The sequence below is a fragment of the Nomascus leucogenys genome, chromosome 19 (genome assembly GCF_006542625.1).
Source record: "Nomascus leucogenys isolate Asia chromosome 19, Asia_NLE_v1, whole genome shotgun sequence".
Lineage (NCBI taxonomy): Eukaryota > Metazoa > Chordata > Mammalia > Primates > Hylobatidae > Nomascus > Nomascus leucogenys.
The window spans coordinates 36,317,160-36,336,880 of record NC_044399.1 but is presented as its reverse complement, the minus strand read 5'-3'; the positions used below and the strand labels follow the sequence as shown (position 1 = coordinate 36,336,880).

The window sequence follows — 19,721 nt, the reverse complement described above, 5'->3', positions numbered from 1 at the left end:
TTTTTTTTTTTTTGAGATGGAGTCTTGCTCTGTTGCCCAGGCTGGAGTGCTGTGGTGCACTCTCAGCTCACTGCAGTCTCCATCTCCTGGGTTCAAGCAATTCTCCTGTCTCAGCCTCCCGAGTAGCTGGGACTAAAGGCGCATGCCACCACGCCCAGCTAATTTTTGTATTTTTAGTAGAGACGGGGTTTCACCATGTTGGTCAGGCTGGTCTGGAACCCCTGACCTCAAGTGATCCACCCGCCTCAGCTTCCCAAAGTGCTGGGATTACAGGCGTGAGCCACCGTGCCCGGCCCGATAATTTTTAAAAGACTTGCTAGTACCTTAGTGTTTCCAAGTGCTTTTTACATACATTTATCTTTTACAGTTCTCACAAACTTGCCCATAGTTCTGATTAAGAATCTGAAACTCAGAAAGGATAAAGTGCTCCTTAAGATCATACTACTAATTATCGAACTAGGCCTGAAGGTTTACTAACTTTTCTACTGTTATAGACTAGTATACCTTAGATTTTCTGCTATAGAATGTAATGAAATTAAACAATAGCAAGGTGCCTTTCTTTTTCATTTTGAATTATTTATCCTCCCCATTAGCTTTATAACTTTTGGTCCTATTTCCTCTTGGTCTAACTGGAAACCTGCATAAAGATGAGTTTATTAAGCACTTTCTACGTGCCAGGCATCATGACAACTGTTTTAAGAATGATCTTTAATTCTTACAATAATTCTATGAGATAGATGCTTTTATAATCCTTATTTTATAGTTAAGGAAATGAAGGCAAGAAGAATTTATGTGACTTGCATGAGACCACATAGTTCATAAATGGTAGGGCTGTGTTCAAAACTAGACCGTGAAACCTCAGAACCTAGGCTTTTAACCACTGTGTTTCACACCCTCTCGGAGGAATTGGCACAGAAGGATATATTTAGTCATTTTAAGATAATGTCAGATTTTCACAGTGAAATATAATGTGTAACTCAGCAGCCTCAGAATGATTTAATATACACATAAAACATAAAAGAGCCGGGCGCGGTGGCTCACGCTTGTAATCCCAGCACTTTGGGAGGCCGAGGCAGGCGGATCATGAGGTCAGGAGATCGAGACCACGGTGAAACCCCGTCTCTACTAAAAAATACAAAAAATTAGCCAGGCGTGGTGGCGGGCGCCTGTAGTCCCAGCTACTCAGAGAGGCTGAGTCAGGAGAATGGCGTGAACCCGGGAGGGGGAGCTTGCAGTGAGCCGAGATTGCGCTACTGCTCTCCAGCCTGGGTGACAGAGCGAGACTCCGTCTCAAAAAAAAAAAAAAAAAACAAAAGAAAAAAACATAAAAGAGACAGTGATTATTTAACATAAATACTGGAGTGCTTTGAGTCAGAATTTTGGAGAGACCATTAAGTTCAACTTCCTCACTATATAAATGGGAGACTTAGTTCTGGAGAGTTGGGTAACTTATCCAAGGTAATACAGGTACCTTGTTTTCCAGGATTATTTTAACATTTTTGTGCTGCCTTTTTTCTTCACTTAAAGCATGAATCCCAAATCTGATTTTATTCTTAACTCTGTCTTGTTCAAGCCACTTTATCTGTTTAGTGGGACTTTTTCATAGTTTGCTTGGAAATTAGGAATGCTGCTACAACTCTTATACCTTTCACCTGCTTTCTGCTGAGTTTTTCTCGCACCTATATTACATACTTTTCCCTTTGTTCCCCACTTGATTGATTCAGCTCGTCGAATGTCTTTATCCATACGAATTGAAACTGTCTTTCATTTTACTATGAAGAATACTAGCTTGATTGCATTTACTAAATCTTAGAGAAAATGTTTTCAAAATGGGGTACTTTAAACTATTTTTTTCTTCTATCTGGGCCTCAAGTTTACAGAACTGATGATGGCAACATTATTGTCATATTCCCTGTTTCATTGGGAAAACTTTCAGTATGTCATCAGTAAATAAAACATTTGCTGTAGGTCTCTGGTAGATATTTGTTGCTAATCTAAGGAAATTATTTTCTTAGTTTGAGGGTTTTGTTGTTTGTTTATTTGTTTAAGTGGTGACTATATGCAAAAAGGATACTGCTTCATGACCATATTGGTTTTATACCAATAATGTAAAGTCAGCTTAACTTTAGAAAATCAATCCTTGTAACTTCACATAAGTGGTATAAACCTAACATAAGCATAAAATGTTACCCTTTTCATATATTGTTGCATTTGGCTTACTCAGGTTTCATTAAGAGTTTTTAAGTATTGAAGATTTTTGCGTCATAAGTGAGACTGGGCAGAATAGGATGGTTTCCTTTTCTTTCGCTGTAATTATCCAGATTGAAAAAGTCTGATGATAACAAGGTTTGGCGAGCCTTATACAATAAGCTAATATGATACTGTATACATTTTGTTTGTTTCGACTTCGTTTTCTGTCCTGACAGATCAGTGTTTTCTTCATTCTGTTTTCTTTGGGTTTATTTTGTTATTTTTCTAACTTTTTGAGATTGGTGCCTAGCTCTCTGTTTTCTGTTCTTTCTCTTTTCTAATATACACATTTAAGGCTATATGTTTCCCTCTAAGTACTTCTGTAGCTGCATCTTACAGATTTTGATAGGCAGTATTTTTGTTGTTTCATGCAAAACATTTTCTGGTTTGCATTATGATTTCTTGTTTGACCCATGTATTATTAATTTCTGAACATAACAGAGGTTTTTGATTACCTTTTTGTTATTCATTCCTAATGTGATTACTTTGGTTTTTTGCTTGTTTGTTTTTTGGGGTTTTTTGTTTTGTTTTGTTTTTGTTTTTGAGATGGAGTCTTGCTCTGTGCCTAGGCTGGAGTGCAGTGGCACAATCTCGGCTCACTGCAACATCCACCTCCTGGATTCAAGCGATTTTTCTGCCTCAGCCTCCTGATAGCTGGGATTACAGGTGTGCATCACCACACCTGGCTAATTTTTATATTTTTAGATGGCCAGGCTGCTTTCCTGACCTCAGGAGATCCACCCGTCTTGGCCCCCCAAAGTGTTGGGATTACAGGCATGAGCCACCACACCCAGTCCCTAACATGATTATTTTGGATTCCAAGACACTGCACTGTATTGTTTCATGCCTTTAAAACATGTAGAGGTTTACTTTATGGTCCAGTATATAGTCAGTTTTTATAAATATTTCCTCTGTGTTTGAAAATGTTCTGTATTGATACAAAAATTAGCCGTGCATGGTGGTGTGCAACTGTAGTCCCAGCTACTCAGGAGGCTGAGGCAGGAGAATTACTTGAACACAGGAGGTGGAGGTTGCATGAGCCAAGATGGTGCCACTGCACTCCAGCCTAGGCAACAGAGCAAGACTCCGAACCCAAAAAAAAAAAAAAAGAAAAAAGAAAATGTTCTGTATGTGTCCATTGGGACAGTTGTGTTAATCCATATATATCCATACTGGTTTTTTTGTTGTTGTTTGTTTGTTTGTTTTGTTTTGTCTATTCTGTTACTGAGAGGCATGTTAAAATCTCCCACTGTGATTGTGGATTTGTCCATTTTTCCTTGGATATCTGTTCAATTTTTGCTTTATTTATGTTGCAACATATTTAATAGTAACATATCTACTCAAGTGCTCCTCTACAGCTCTCCTCCCAACATATACAAAGGCATGTCATCAGTTTAAAACAGCCCTGGCCGGGTGCAGTGGCTCATGCATGTAATCCCTGTACTTCAGGAGGCCGAAGTGGGTAGATCACAAGGTCAGGAATTCGAGAACAGCTTGACCAACATAGTGAAACCCCGTCTCTACTAAAAATACAAAAAATTAGCCAGGCATTGTAGCAGGTGCCTGTAATCCTGGCTACTCAGGAGGTTGAGGCAGGGGAATCGCTTGAACCCAGGAGGCGGAGGTTGCAGCGAGCCAAGATCTCACCACTGCACACCAGCCAGGGCAACAGTGCAAGATTTCGTCCCCCCGCCGCCCCCCAGAAAAACAGCCCTCGGTCTCCCTTTTCCCTTGCTTTTTATTATTGTAGTGGTGATTATTTCTTAGATTCCATGTTTTCCTCTTTGTGTTATCCAGGCTGGTTTTGGGGAAGGAGCAGGAGTGCCAATTCAACATCTAGGCAGGAGAATCTTTCACTTTCTAAAGGTTGAGAAGTGAAAAAAATGAATTTCTTAGTATTTTAAACAATATTCGAGAAAAAAAGTTTTTTTCAGTTAGCATGTGCATTATTCAGAGTTTAAATGTTGGTATGTAAAAACCCTAATCTATCAGATAGATTCTTTTGAATAATTATATCATCCTATCACTTAAAAAGGATCCCTCTTGGGTTCTACATTAGCCAATCTAGCAATTCAGAAAAAAATCAAAGTGTGTAGACTCTGTACCTCAGGAATTTACAACCGGGGGCAAAAGTCTAAGATTTGTAAAACAGGAAGTAAAAACGCCCATGCCTGGCATGGTGGCTCATGCATGTAATTCCAGCACTTTGGGGTGCACTGAGGTGGGTGGATCATTTGAGCCCAGGAGTTCAAGACCAGCCTGAGCAACATGGTGAAACTCTGTCTCTACAGAACATATAAAAATTAGCCAGGCATAGTGGCACACGCCTGTAGTCCCAGCTACTTGGGCGGCTGAAGTGGGAGGATCACTTGAAGCCTGGGAGGCAAAGGTTGCAGTTAGCCAAGATCACACTACTGCACTCCAGCCTGGGCGACAGAGCGAGACCCCGTCCCTTTAAAAAAAAAAAACAAAAAAAAACTAGTGTCAATATTGCAGAATAGAATGTTCCTCAGAGTTTAGAAGAAAGATCATTGGGGTAGTTAGAGGCCTCAGAAATGGGCTCATAGAAGAAGTTGGGCTGGCCCTGAAACACTGGATAAGATTTTGATAGCTTGAAAGAGGAGAAAAAAGCATCATTTAAGATGGAAGGAACATGATAAAGGCAGAGACTTTATGTTTAACAACTCTAAAAATGATAATGAAAGTTTAATATATAATACAGGCCTCTCAAAACCAAGGTTAGGTGTTTCCATCGTACCTTTTGGCCTTTTGATGGGGATAATTATATACAAATGAATAGATGATAATAATAGTTGATGTTTATTGAATACTTATTCTCTATCAGGCTCTAAGTGTTTTAAGTTTAGTCATTTAATTATAACAGCTTAGAATGTAAATATAATCATTATTCTTTCTCTTCTAGATGAGGAAATTAAGGTACCAAAAGATTATAAACAAACTTGCCCAGAGTAATTAGTAAGTGTAGAGCCAGGATTCATACCCAGGCAGCCTGGCTCCAGAGTTTATTCGTATTTCCTATCTAAAAATGTGATTGCAATTTTTATGATATATTTTCAATTTATGAACCATTCTCAAAAAAACATAGACTTTGTTGTATCTATTGGCTGGCTCATATTTTTGAAACATGTTTAATTATTTTTTAAGACCAAACTGGAAATCCAGAAGGCCCTTGCAGAAGATGCTACTGTGTATGAATATGACAGTATTTATGATGAAATGCAGAAAAAAAAGGAGGAAAATAATCCCAGATTGCTTTTGGGGAAAGACAGAAAGGTTTGTAAGCTGAAATAAACTTTCTTTGACCTTGACCTACATTTTGTGTCTTAATCTTATTTTAACATGAGAATGATCTGAGAAAAAGCTTTTAGGTATGTGAGGTGTGAAGAGTCCCTAATTCCAGATATTACAAATTTGATTGTAGGACTCAAGAAACACTACATATTGTCCTAATAGGCCAAGTGAATTATCTAACGATTTTGTTTTTTGCTTTGAAACCTTTGCAAATAGTTTTTTGAAAACTTTTCCTTAGAATTCTAATGTACCAAATTTGTACTGCTCCTGCCCTGTGCATGTTTATTTGTGTTTTATTACCCTCTCATTTTTTTATTTCTTCCTAGCTGGTAACTGAATCATCTGCCTGCACCTATTACGATTTTATTTTCAGTGAGAAAAAAATTTGGGAGGGGTAAAAACTGAAATAAGTTCAGATTTTCTTTCTATCAACTCTTGTTCTTTCACAAGCACAGGCTGATTTTTAAGAGCATTTGCATCTGACAGTTATGTACTAGTAGAGTGATGGTATAAAATTATATTAAAGCTACTATTTTAAATAGTCATATTTCTACTAAATGTGAAAAACTAGCAGGAACTTTTCTGATTTTTTTTTAAATTAAGAGAATACCAGAAAAAAGAGAAAAAAATTTATATTTAGTTTGATGTTTTATTAAAGTTAAATCGCATTATAAACAATTTCTGTCTCTGCTACACCTAAATTTTTATTGAATACAGTTTCAATATTAATCTTGCTAGTAAGATTATATTGAATGTAGGGAAGACAATCTTATTTGGGCCGATCATTTCTATCTTAATGAATTCATTATAAAAATTATAATATTAACAATTACTATTTTTTTACTCTTTTCCTAAATCTTTTTTATTTCCTTAGCCCAAGTATATTCACAACTTGCTAAAAGCAGTTGAGATCAGAAAAAAGGAACAGGAAAAAAGAATGGAAAAGAAAATACAGAGAGAACGAGAAATGGAAAAGGGGGAGTTTGATGATAAAGAAGCATTTGTGACATCTGCATATAAGAAAAAACTGCAAGAGAGAGCTGAAGAAGAAGAAAAAGAAAAGAGGGCTGCTGCACTGGAAGGTAAAATGAAAGAGTGGGAAAGGCACAAGGAAACAGTAGCAGAATCTCTCCCCTGTGGTTAGCTGTTTGCTCTGTCACTGAACTTTTGGGTTATGAGTTTGTGATCATAATTTATATATAGGAATTCAAGACACAAGGAATATGGTATTATATAGTAGTATAAAACAGAAAGGAAAGTTTAACTAAAAACACAGTTGAACTCTTCAGTAACTATTATTTCTACTAGACTTTTCTCTTAGTTCTCATTTTGTGGCTTTTGCCTTAGAACATGATCTGAAATGTAAAAACATTTATTACAAAGTATAACACCATAGCATTTGTCAGAAAAAATATAAATATAATTTTAAGCCCTAGTTATATTTTTCTGGGATGAGAAAATAACTAGAGTAACACCACTCAAGGAGGATCAATGAGGCAATTAGAAAAAGAATAACATTAATTGAAGAAAGAATAAAAATTGGATGAATTAAGAATATCTTAATACTTTAGAGCTTTCTACTCATGATTATTTCTCAAGATCTAAGTAGAATATGTATTTATAAAATACTTTTATTTTGAGACTGGGTCTCTGTCACCCAGGCTGGAGTGCAGTGGCTCAGCCATGGCTCACTGCGGCCCTGACCTCCCAGGCTCCAGTGATCCTCCCACCTCAGCCTCTTGAGTAGCTGGGACTACAGGAACATACCACTATGTCTGGTTAATTTTTGTATTTTTTGTAGAAACGGGGTCTCACTATGTTGCCAGGTCTGGTCTGGAACTCCTGGGCTCAAGCAATCTTCCTGCCTCAGCCTCCCAAAGTGTTGGCATTACAGGTGTGAGCCACCATGTCCAGCCCTGTAAATACTTTAATTGACAAATGCTCATCAGCTTTTTGGACAGAGTCTCGCTCTGTCGCTCAGGCTGGAGTGCAGTCTTATGATCTTGGCTCACTGCAACCTCTGCCTCCCAAGTTCAAGTGATTCTTATGCCTCAGCCTCCCAAGTAGCTGGGATTACAGGCATGCACCACCACACCTGGATAATTTTTATATTTTTATAGAGACAGAATTTTACCATGTTGGCCAGGTTGGTCTCGAATTCCTGAGCTCAGGTGATCCACCTACCTCAGCCTCCCAAAGTTGTAGGATTACAGGCATGAGCCACTGTGCCCGTCCTCTTCAGCTTTTAAGTAGAAGAAAACCAAGTCTATAACATTCTGTCTAAGCTTGTACTATGTGTTTAGAGTGCCAGTCGGCAAAATTTCTGTAAAGGACCAGATAGTATTTTAGTATTCATATTTTAAGACTTTAAATTTATAAATTCATATTTATGAATGCCGGATCATATTCATACTTTAGGGCTTTTTGTATATATGATCTCTGTCACAGTTACTGAGCTCTGCCTTTGTAGTACAAAAGCAGTTTTGGACATTACATAAATGAACAGAGCTTTGTTTCAATAAAAATTTATTTACGAAAACAGGCAACAGGCCAAATTTGGCCTGCAGGATATAGTTTGCCAACTCCTGATCCAGTGAATAGTTTACACACTGTATGTTATATACTGTACGTCTGTAAAATGAAACTGCACCGTGCCTTATTGAATATATTCTAATTTTTGCTTTCCCTGTGTTAGCATGTTTGGATGTAACCAAGCAGAAAGATCTCAGTGGATTTTATAGGCACCTATTAAATCAAGCAGTTGGTGAAGAGGAAGTACCTAAATGCAGCTTTCGTGAAGCCAGGTGAGGAGACGTGTATCAAATATTTTGAAGAAAGATACTGTTAATAATCTGTGGTTGTGGGGTCATTTTAACCCTCTGAAAGATGGAAGATTACAGCATTGCATATTGTGTTGTCAGCCAGCCTTACCTAATTGAATGAATGGCTAGAAATTTGCAGTTTCTTGATTTTAAAACCTACAGATTTAGTTTAAGATCATTTTTATTCTGCATTTCACAGAAATTGTTACATTAAAACATAGTTAGTGATTGAGTTTAATATTATTGTAAAACCAAAAACAGACTTTTAATATATAAAGTTTCTGAATTTTTAAGTGATTTACGGGTCTTAACAAGGGAGAGCAAAATCTTCAAGGGAAAGCAAAATCAAATTGTGGTTGTTTTTTTTTTTTTTTTGAGACAGAGTCTCACTCTGTTGCCTAGGGTGGATGGAGTACAGTGGTTCAATCATAGCTCCCTGCAGTCTTTGCCTCATGGGCTCAAATGATCCTCCCAAGTAGCTGGGACTACAGGTGCAAGCCATCATGCCCAGCCAATTTTCTTTTTGTGTTTTTTTTTGTTGTTGTTGTGTGTGTGTGTGTGTGTTTGTTTTTTTTTAAGATGGAATGGAGTCTTGCTCTGTCACCCAGGCTGGAGTGCAATGGCACGATCTCTGCTTATTGCAACCTCTGCCTCCCAGGTTCAAGCGATTCTCCTGCCTCAGCTTCCTGAGTAGCTGGGACTATAGGCGCATGCACTATGCCCGGCTAATCTTTGTATTTTTAGTAGAGATGGTGTTTCACCATGTTGGCCAGACTAGTCTCGAATTCCTGACCTCAGGTGATCCACCCACCTCGGCCTCCCAAAATGCTGGGATTATATGCGTGAGCCACCACGCCCAGCCTCTTTTTGTATTTTTGTTGTAGAGATGGGGTTTTATGTTGCCCAGGCTGGTCTCGAACTCCTGGGCTTGAGGGATCCCCCCATCTCACCCTCCCAAAGTGCTGGGATTACAGGTATGAGCCACTGCACCTGGCTGCTTTTTTTTTTTTTAAATAGGAATGTAGGTATTCCTCATGATCCTTAAAATGATTGTTGCCTGGTACCTTAAAATGATTTTGCTGTCAGAATTAAGGAGAAAGTTGGAAAGAATTAGGTGTCTACAATGTAAGTCTTATATACGTGTTCAGATAGTATATTAAAAGGAAAGTGGTTTATTTTCATAAATAAGACCCAGCCTTCATAAAATGTAAGACTTACATATCGGGGCTAGAACTGCACTGTTCAGTATGTAGGCACTAGTCATGTGTAGCTACTTAAATTAATTTAAAATAAATAAAGTAGGTTGGGCACAGTGGCTCATGCCTGTAATCCCAGCACTTTGGGAGGCTGAGGCAGGCGGATCATGAGATCAGGAGATCGAGACCATCCTGGCCAACATGGTGAACCCCTGTCTCTACTAAAAATACAAAAATTAGCTCGGCATGGTGGCACATGCCTGTAATCCCAGCTACTCGGGAGGTTGAGGCAGGAGAATGGCTTAAACCCAGGAGGCAGAGATTGCAGTGAGCTGTGATAGCGCCACTGCACTCCAACCTGGTGACAGAGCCAGACTCCATCTCAAAAAATAAAATGACCAGGCACGGTGGCTCACGCCTATAATCCTAGCACTTTGGGAGGCCGAGGTGGGCGGATGACGAGGTCAGGAGATCGAGACCATCCTGGCTAACACGGTGAAATCCTGTCTCTACTAAAAATACAAAAAATTAGCCAGGCGTGGTGGCAGGCGCCTGTAGTGCCAGCTACTTGGGAGGCTGAGGCAGGAGAATGGCGTGAACCCAGGGGGCGGAGGTTGCAGTGAGCTGAGATTGCGTCACTGCATTCCAGCCTGGGTGACAGTGCAAGACTCTGTCTCAAAAAATAATAATAAGAAAGTAAATAAAAATTAAAGTTTTAATCACAATGGCCACATTTCATATACTCAATTGCCATATTTGGCTGGTGGTTGCCATACTGGGACAGCTCACATATGAACATTACCATTTCTTGAGGCATTTCTATTAATGCTGATCTAGAAGGTAAAGGATTAGAGGATTTTTGAATACAGTTATAAGGTATTATAGGAATGGTGAGATGATTATGCCATAATTACGTAGTTGAAGGTAAAAGAGTGTGTCCTAAGCAAAAAAAAAAAAAAAACTTTTTTTTTTTTTTTTTGAGACAGTCTCGCTCTGTCACCCAGGCTGGAGTGCAGTGGCGCGATCTCGGCTCACTACAAGCTCCACCTCCCGGGTTCACGCCATTCTCCTGCCTCAGCCTCTCCGGGTAGCTGGGACTACAGGTGGCCGCCACCACGCCTGGCTAATTTTTTGTATTTTTGGTAGAGACGGGGTTTCACCGTGGTCTCGATCTCCTGACCTCGTGATCCGCCCGCCTCAGCCTCCCAAAGTGCTGGGATTACAAGCGTGAGCCACCGCGCCCGGCCAAAAAAAAATTTTTAACAGGAATGCTCTGGGTAGATCTGAGTCTGTGTTGCTAAGGAAGGGAAGAGGTAGGAGAATAGAATTAAGGTGAGGAGAGGAGGTTTATGCCCCACTCCCTCCCTATGTGCCCTACTCCCTATATGCCCCGCTCCCTCCCTATGCTGCTAGGCTTTGATTATAAAATTGGTGAGATGTATGAACCTAAGAAAATGTATTTGAAGATTCAGGTTTTGAATGGAAATTATAATACATTATATCTTTGTATTAGAGTTTCATCTGGAATATTTATCAGGCTGCCATAAAACTCTGTAATGTCGTTGACATAGTTGTACTTCTCAGAGTCTAATAATCGAATTCCTGTTAGTGGGTCCTTTAGCCAAGATAGTTCTGCCAGTAATTCCTGGAGAACCAAAGTTGTTGCACCATTAGTGTGATTAGTAAGTGATTAGTAAGAATCACTGAGTGATTCTTATTTACATTATACTCATAGTATAAAGTTAACTGTACTTGCCAGCTGGAACAATGAAGGTAATATAATTTTAGTATTGTTGATTCTAATGGACAAATTAATATATTTCCATTTTGTTGTGATAGGTGCCAAGGAGTGTATCAGGATACACTCATGAGAGAGAGTAAATATTTAAGATTATATTTGCCACTGTTTTGCTGTGCAAAGATTATCTTCATGTATTTCTAGGACTATTTTTATAATTTTTTAAAAAGAAAAAGGCCAAGCATGGTGGCTCACACCTGTAATCCCCGCACTTTGGGAGGCCAAGGTGGTTGGATCACCTGAGGTCAAGAATTTGAGACCAGCTTGGCCAACATGGCAAAACCCCGTCTCTACTAAAAATACAAAAATTAGCTGGGCATGGTGGTGCGGGCCTGTAATCCCAGCTACTCGGGAAGCTAAGGTGAGAGGATCACTTGAGCCTGGGAGGCGGAGGTCGCAGTGAACCGAGATTGTGCCACTGCACTCCAGCCTGGGTGACAGAATGTCTCAAAATAAATAAATAAGAAAGGAAGCAAAAAATCCAAGAGTCACAACTTAAGCTTCATGTTGTGAAAATAGAACTTAGATTCAGAACATATATTACTTTTCCCAATTATTCTTTGTCTTAGGCTTACCAAAAAATGAAGACCTGTACAGACCCTTGCCTGTAGGTTCTAGTAGTATAGTAGACAAGGGCTAATTTTCTTTTTTCACTTCTACAAATATTGAAAATATTCTGAATGGTATGAATTTGAAAATACTAGTTTGCATAGATATCAGGACCTTTTCGCATTTGGATAATCAGACAATATATATCACTATAGGTGTATTGATTTGAGTATTGATAAAAATTATATGAACGCTTCATTTGCTTATTACAACTGATAATGTGGCATTTTTTTCTGCCCTTTTTTGTTTTTTGTTTCTAAGATCTGGTATAAAGGAAGAAAAATCAAGGGGCTACTCCAATGAAGTAAGTTCAAAAAACAGAATACCACAAGAGAAATGCATTCTTCAAACTGATGTGAAAGTAGAGGAAAACCCAGATGCAGACAGTGACTTCGATGCTAAGAGCAGTGAGGATGACGAAATAGAAGAAACTAGAGTGAACTGCAGAAGGGAAAAGGTCATAGAGACCCCTGAGAATGACTCCAAGCACCACAGGAATCAAAACCACTCTCGGTCACCTAGTGAAGAAAGAGGGCACAGTACCAGACACCACACGAAAGGATCACGAACGTCGAGAGGACACGAGAAAAGGGAAGATCAGCACCAACAGAAGCAGTCCAGAGACCAAGAGAACCATTACACTGACCGTGATTACCGGAAAGAAAGGGATTCTCATAGGCACAGAGAGGCCAGTCATAGAGATTCCTATTGGAAGAGGCATGAACAGGAAGATAAACCAAGGGCGAGGGACCAAAGAGAAAGAAGTGACAGAGTATGGAAAAGGGAGAAAGAGAGGGAGAAATATTCCCAAAGAGAACAAGAAAGAGATAGACAACAAAATGATCAGAACCGACACAGTGAGAAAGGAGAGAAGGAAGAGAAAAGCAAAGCAAAGGAAGAGCATATGAAAGTAAGGAAGGAAAGATATGAAAATAATGATAAATACAGAGATAGAGAAAAACGAGAAGTAAGTGTTCAATCTTCAGAAAGAAATCGAGACAGAAAGGAAAGCAGCCCAGATTCTAGGGCAAAGGATAAATTTCTTGACCAAGAAAGATCCAACAAAATGAGAAACATGGCAAAGGACAAAGAAAGAAACCAGGAGAAACCCTCTAATTCTGAATCATCACTGGGAGCAAAACACAGACTCACAGAGGAAAGGCAAGAGAAGGGTAAAGAACAAGAGAGACCACCTGAGGCAGTGAGCAAGTTTGCAAAGCGGAACAACGAAGAAACTGTAATGTCAGCTAGAGACAGGTACTTGGCCAGGCAGATGGCGCGGGTTAATGCAAAGACCTATATTGAGAAAGAAGATGATTGATGGCTACCCCAAGAGAAAGATTTAAGGAAGCACAGAAAACTGTAATTCCTGGAACCTGCTGTGTAAAACCATAAAGGAGTGTGTTACCAGTAGTTTGGAGGGCATTTTTAAAGTTATTTTCAAAATTTTAAGCTAAAATCAAAAGTCAGTCTCACAGCTTGGATGTTTGGATGTGGATGTTTGGCTGAATTTATATATAGTATGTACTCACCAATATCACATTCTTTATTGTATTCAAGAACCGTAAGAGTGTGCTAATTCCCTGTAGGTACATAATGAGGAAAATTGGCTCCACTACAACCATTAAAAAATAATTTTGGCCAGATGTGGTAGTTCATGCCTGTAATACCAACATTTTGGGAGGCCAAGGCAGAAGGATATTGAGGCCAGGCATTCAAGACCAGCCTAGGCAGGATAATGAGACCTTGTCTCTATTTAAAAAAGCCTAGCGTGGTAGTGCATGCCTGTAGTCCCAGCTGTTCGGGAGGCTGAGGCAGGAAGATCACTTGAGCCTAGGAATTTGATATTACAGTGGGCTATGATCATACCACTGCACTCCAACCTGGGCAACAGAATGAGACCCTGTCTCTAAAAAAATTTTTTTTAATAATTTAACTCTTCTAATAATGTTTTGTTGCAGGAGCTGTATTTCAGATAAAATATGGATTTGAAAAATAGAAAATATACTTTATGTTCTGAAATTTGTATTAAAGTATAAAATGTGAATCATCTTGTCTAAATAGCTTACAGCATAGTTGGCTTAAATGAAAATAAAATGATATGCTTATACATTTTATTTATGCATTTATTTTAAAGTAATTTTACTCATGTCATAATTCATCTTTTTGCTTTTAGTAGAAATTAATTTGTAATTCTGAAACCTTGACAAGTTAGTAAATTGGTTATGTATGTAAATCACTTTTAGTTAAAAGTGAAGCTGTGGATACATTAGCCTAAATGAAATTAGCTAAAGATCCAGGTGGCCTATTTCTAAACATGTCTTGTTTCACATACTCTGAAAAAGATAGTGCAGTTTATTACAAGTTCCACTTGTGTATAAAAATAAAACTAGTATCTTCTGAGTCTTTGAAATGCAGGAGAAATAATTATACACTGTAAATATTTTATTTATGGGGAAAGATGAATGCTGTGGAGAAAATAGTTCTCTATTAGGTCTTCCCATTAAGAAAATGCTGTTCATATATCTCACAATACTTTATCATAAAGAGCACTTTCTTATTTTTAGAAGGATAAACTTGGTTTAATAAGAATGCTGACTAGATGAAAAACATATATTAAGGGTCAGATTTAGAATTTGTAAACCATTTTATTGTACCTTTAAAACCAGAAGGGAAAAGTCACAGGAAAGTTAACGCCCAAATCTCTGACTGATACATTAAATGTCAGTTACATCCTAATACTCTGAAGTCAATCAGTGACAGTGACAAACCCCCAAAATCACTGACTTGGTGTACAAAAAGGGAGCAACATAACATCAGTATGGAAAGGTAAAAGGGTGACATCATGGAAGGACCATGAGTGACAGACAAAGTCTTTAACTTTGGTGGGGAATATGGTTTCTTTCTTAGGATTGTTTTATAACTAGAGCCATGCATTGGGAAGATTAATTTGATCATAGTGTGCAAAGTAGTCTAGGAGGAGAGACTGATGTCAGAGACATCTGATGATAAGCTCAGTTTCCCTCTCCCAGAGGGAAAAGCTCAGAGACTTTTACAAAGCAGCTTGGATCCTTAGATAGGAAAGCTATAAATTACTTTTATTAACCTACTTAATTTGACATAAATCAGGATGAGAGACTGCAAATGAAGAGTTTTCTTCTGTCTCCTTCTCCAAATATACAGAATGTTGGTTTTGCCTCTCTGGCATTCATTCCCTCTTTTCCTGGTAACAGCAGGATTTTCCCTTGAGAAAACACCTTTACTACTCTTAGTCCACGGGTTCAAATGGGGCAGAATAGCCTACAGGAAAGGTACGTGACTCGAGCTAGGCTGATGCTGGTCCTGTTGTCAGAATTTACAGAAAGATGTTTTCTGTTGTCATTGCTGATTATGGCGATGAGGTAAGTCTGGAGTTTCATGGAGAGTGCCTTGCTGCCTGGCAGAAAAAAAAGCCCACAACAAGAAAGCCAGACAGAGAAGAACAAAAAACCTGATGATGGCTTTTGCATCTCTGGCTGTAGTGTAGCTTTGTTTTTTTAAAGACATTTAAACCAATACTTTTCCCTTTTTCTGTTAGGTTAGTTTGAATTGGATTTCTGCTGTCACAACCCAAAAAGTCCTATTTGATACAAGGTTCCTTTCCTGATAGCTCTGTGCCAAAAGTTACCAGAACACTCAGTAAATTTTTTTAATTGTAGTATAACGTTTAAATTGCACATGGAGTTTAAGCTTAATGGATTCACACAGTACACGTAGTTTAAAAAGACATTACCTGTGCCATAGAAGCTCTCCTTAAACTCCTCTCCCAGCCTACTCTTTCTGATTTTTAGCACCAAAGAGTAGTTTTGCTTGTTTTCTAGATTCTTTACTACTACATTCTGTTGATGGACATTGGTTATTTCTTTTGGGGGTTATGAATAATAATATCTTCTAGGTAATGTATTTTCTAGGTACATTCTTGCGCTTGTCTTCTAGTACGTACATGTATGTTTTGGTTGGGTAATTCTGAGGAATGGAATTGCTGATTCATAGGGTGTGCTCACGTTCAGCTTTAGTAGTTAACTACCAATCAGTTTTTCAAAATATTTGAACTAAAAGGCACTCCCTCCATCAATGTGTGTGAGTTCCAGTTGCCCCACATCTTGCTCACACTTGGTATTTGTCTTTTGGCTTTTTGGCTTTTAGCTACTCTGGTAGGTGTTGTGGTGTCTCATGGTTTTATTTTGTGATTCCCTGATGGCTCTTAACATCTTTATTAACATTTAACATTTGAGTATCTTGGCGGGGGGTGGTATTTGTTTTTGAGACAGGGTCTTTCTCAGTCACCCAGGCTAGAGTGCAGTGATGCAATCATGGCTCACTGCAGCCTTGACCTCCCAGGGTGAAGTGAGCCTCCCACCTCAGCCTCCCAAGTAGCTGGGACTACAGCTGCATGCCACCACACCTGGCTAATTTTTTGTAGAGACGAGGTTTTACTGTGTTGTCTAGGCTGGTCTCAAACTCCTAGGCTCAAGCGATTTCGCCTGCCTCAGCTTTTCAAAGTACTGGGATTACAGGCATTAACTACCTTTCCACTCCCTGCTTTTTTGGGGGGCGGGGGGTGGAGGGGAACTTATCTGCCTTTTCCTTAATCCAGTACATGTTTTGTTTTTGAGACGGAGTTTCGCTCTTGTTGCCCAGGCTGGAGTGCAATGGCACGATCTCGGCTCACAGGCTCACAGCAACTTACACTTCCCAGGTTCAAGCGATTCTCCTGCCTCAGCCTCCCAAGTAGCTGGGATTACAGGCGCCTGCCACCACACCTGGCTAATTTTGTATTTTTAGTAGAGATGGGGTTTCTCCATGTTAGTCAGGCTGGTCTTGAACTCCCGATCTCAGGTGATCTGCCTGCCACGGCCTCCCAAAATGCTGGGATTACAGGCATGAGCCACCTCGCCTGGCCCCAGTACAGGTTCTTCAGATATTCTAGGTATGAGTTGTTTGTAAGGAACTTCTCCCTCTGCTCTGTGGCTTTACCTTTTCACTCTCTTAATGGTATTTTTAATGAACAGCTATCTCTAATTTTACAAAGTTAATTAAAATTAATAAAATTTAAAATACAGTTCTTCAGTTGCATTACACATTTCGAATGCTCAACATGTGGCTGGTGGCTGCCACATAGGACAGTGCAGGTTTATAGAACATTTCTACTGCAGAAAGTTATACTGGACAACATTTTCTAAAAGCATTATTGCCTACATTTCCCATTTAGATCTACAATGCACTTGGAATTAATTTTTGTTTGTGGTGTAAGATAGGGGTTAAGACTTTTTTTCCATATGGATATCAAATGGACTCAGCAGCAAATGACAATTTGTTCAGATTAAAACCACAGTGAATACCATTACACATCCACAAGGATGGCAAAATGTTAAGAGTCATAATACGAAGTGTTGATGAGGACACGAAGCAACAGTTTTTTTTTTTTTGAGTTGGAGTCTCGCTCTGACGCCCAGGCTGGGGTGCAGTGGCGCAGTCTCAGCCCACTGCAAGCTCCGCCTCCCGGGTTCACGCCATTCTCCTGCCTCAACCTCCCAAGTAGCTGGGACTACAGGCGCCCGCCACCACGCCCAGCTAATTTTTTCTATTTTTAGTAGAGACGGGGTTTCACCGTGTTGGCCAGGATAGTCTCGATTTCCTGACCTCGTGATCTGCCCTCTTCAGCCTCCCAAAGTGCTGGGATTATAGGCGTGAGCCACCATGCCCGGCTCTCTCTTTTTTTTTTTAAGATAGTCTTGTTCTGTCGCCTAGGCTACAGTGCAGTGATGCAATTTCAGCTCACTGCAACCTTTGCCTCCCGAATTCAAGCAGTTCTCCTGCCTTAGCCTCCCGAGTAGCTGGGATTATGGACGTACACCACCACGCCCGGCTAATTTTTGTATTTTTAGTAGAAACGGGGTTTTGCCATGTTGGCCAGGCTGATCTTGAACTCCTGGCCTCATATGATCTGCCTGTCTTAACCTCCCAAAGTGCTGGGATTACAGGCGTCAGCCACTGCACCCAGCAGCAACAGTAATTTTTGTGTGCTGCTAGTAATAGGTGAACTGGCACAACCCTTTTGGGAAAAGTTTGGCTTTACCTAGTAACTGACACTGCATGTTTCCTGTAACTCGTGTTCCACAGTTGCACCAGGAATATCTATAATACATTTTTCATAAATGACACAACCTAAATCTCCATCAGTAGTAAAGAATATATAGCTAGGCGTGGTGCCTCACGCCTGTAATCCTAGCACTTTGGGAGGCCAAGGTGGGCAGATTGCCTGAGCTCAGGAGTTCGAGACCAGCCTGGCCAACATGGCGAAACCCTGTCTCTACTAAAAATACAAGAAATAGAAATTAGCCAGACATGGTGGTGCATGCCTGCAATCCCAGCTACTAGGAGGCTGAGGCATGCGAATCACTTGAACCCAGGAGGCGGAGGTTGCAGTGAGCTGAGATCACGCCATTGCACTCCAGCCTGGGCGACGGAGACTGTCTCAAAATATATATATATATATAATATATGATATAGATATATCTATATTATTTATATATATACACGCACAGGCAATACAACAGTTAAATGAATACACTAGAGCTATACCCAACTTGGGTGAATTTCAGTCTTGTGAGAAGAGGTAATATATATATAGGGGAAAAAAGGCGAAACTATATTAAAAATACATGGGTAGGTGGTAAAAGGGGTTATAAATATGGAAAGGAAGAAAATCAGAATGAACTTTGTAGTGTTGGGTTGGAATTGGAGATATTGGTGTGACCTCATGGTTTTTAAGATAGAGAAATAACTACTAAATGCAAATTATGTATACACACACTTCTGTCCAGTGAGAGGGCTGAGGATCAGTGACAACTCAGTAGCCATAGAATACCTAACACCTAGATCGTGGTTTCTAAATATGCTCTTGACTGAAAGGAACCAGGGCTTCTTGGAGATATAGCTGATTTCAGAGCTGTGGCAGAGAAAGTACAAGCTGGTCCTGAAACATCTCACTCTGGAAAACAAGGAACTGTTCCAAGAATGATGGGGACATGTCAAAAGCACACAGAAACCAGCTTGAAGGGACTCTCTCACTGGCTAAATATAGGACAAATTGAGCATCAAAATTAATAATGGGGGCAGGTGCTGTGGTTCACGCCTGTAGTCCCAGCACTTTGGGAGGCCAGAGTTGGAGGATTGCTTGAGCACAGGAGAACTGCCTGGGCAACATGGTGAAACCCTGTCTCTACACAAAATACGAAAGTTAGCCAGGCATGGTGGTATGCGCCTGTGGTCCCAGATACTCAGGAGGCTGAGGCAGGAGAATCAGTTGAGCCCGGTCAAGGCTGTAGTGAGCTCTGATTGCACCGCTGTACTCCAGCCTGGGCGACACAGCGAGACCCTGTCTCAAAAAAATGAATGAATGAATAAATGAATAAAATTGATTATAATCCATTGGATAAAACAGGAATCTATTTTTAAAAATAAATGGATTGATGAGGACAGGATATTTGCACAGTGTCAGAATAACTCCATCCCCCAAAATATTAATGACAGAAAAGGAACTTTACAGTGGAAAGCCCGGTAGACACCACCTTAACCAAGTGATTGAAGTTAACATCACCAGTGAGGGGACAAATCAAAATCACGCTCCACCTGGTAGGATGCAGGGAAAACAACACAGCACCATTCCAGTGATAGTCCTGCCAGAAATAC

General features: G+C 39.7%; 1 protein-coding gene across 3 annotated transcripts in view; it reads left to right on the top strand.

Moving 5' to 3' along the window:
* NSRP1 (nuclear speckle splicing regulatory protein 1) overlaps positions 1–14,417 on the top strand; it is a 72,863-nt gene extending 58,446 nt beyond the window's left edge. The window contains exons 4-7 of one of the 3 annotated variants that reach the window (XM_003277079.4): positions 5,416–5,544; positions 6,437–6,644; positions 8,258–8,366; positions 12,249–14,417. In XM_003277079.4, the coding sequence (XP_003277127.1) occupies positions 5,416–5,544; positions 6,437–6,644; positions 8,258–8,366; positions 12,249–13,308 (1,506 nt within the window). In that variant the 3' untranslated portion in view covers positions 13,309–14,417. The remainder of the gene's footprint in view (positions 1–5,415; positions 5,545–6,436; positions 6,645–8,257; positions 8,367–12,248) is intronic. The other 2 variants (XM_030800115.1, XM_012503543.2) reach the window with 2 other exon arrangements.
* Positions 14,418–19,721: the final 5,304 nt, after the last annotated feature.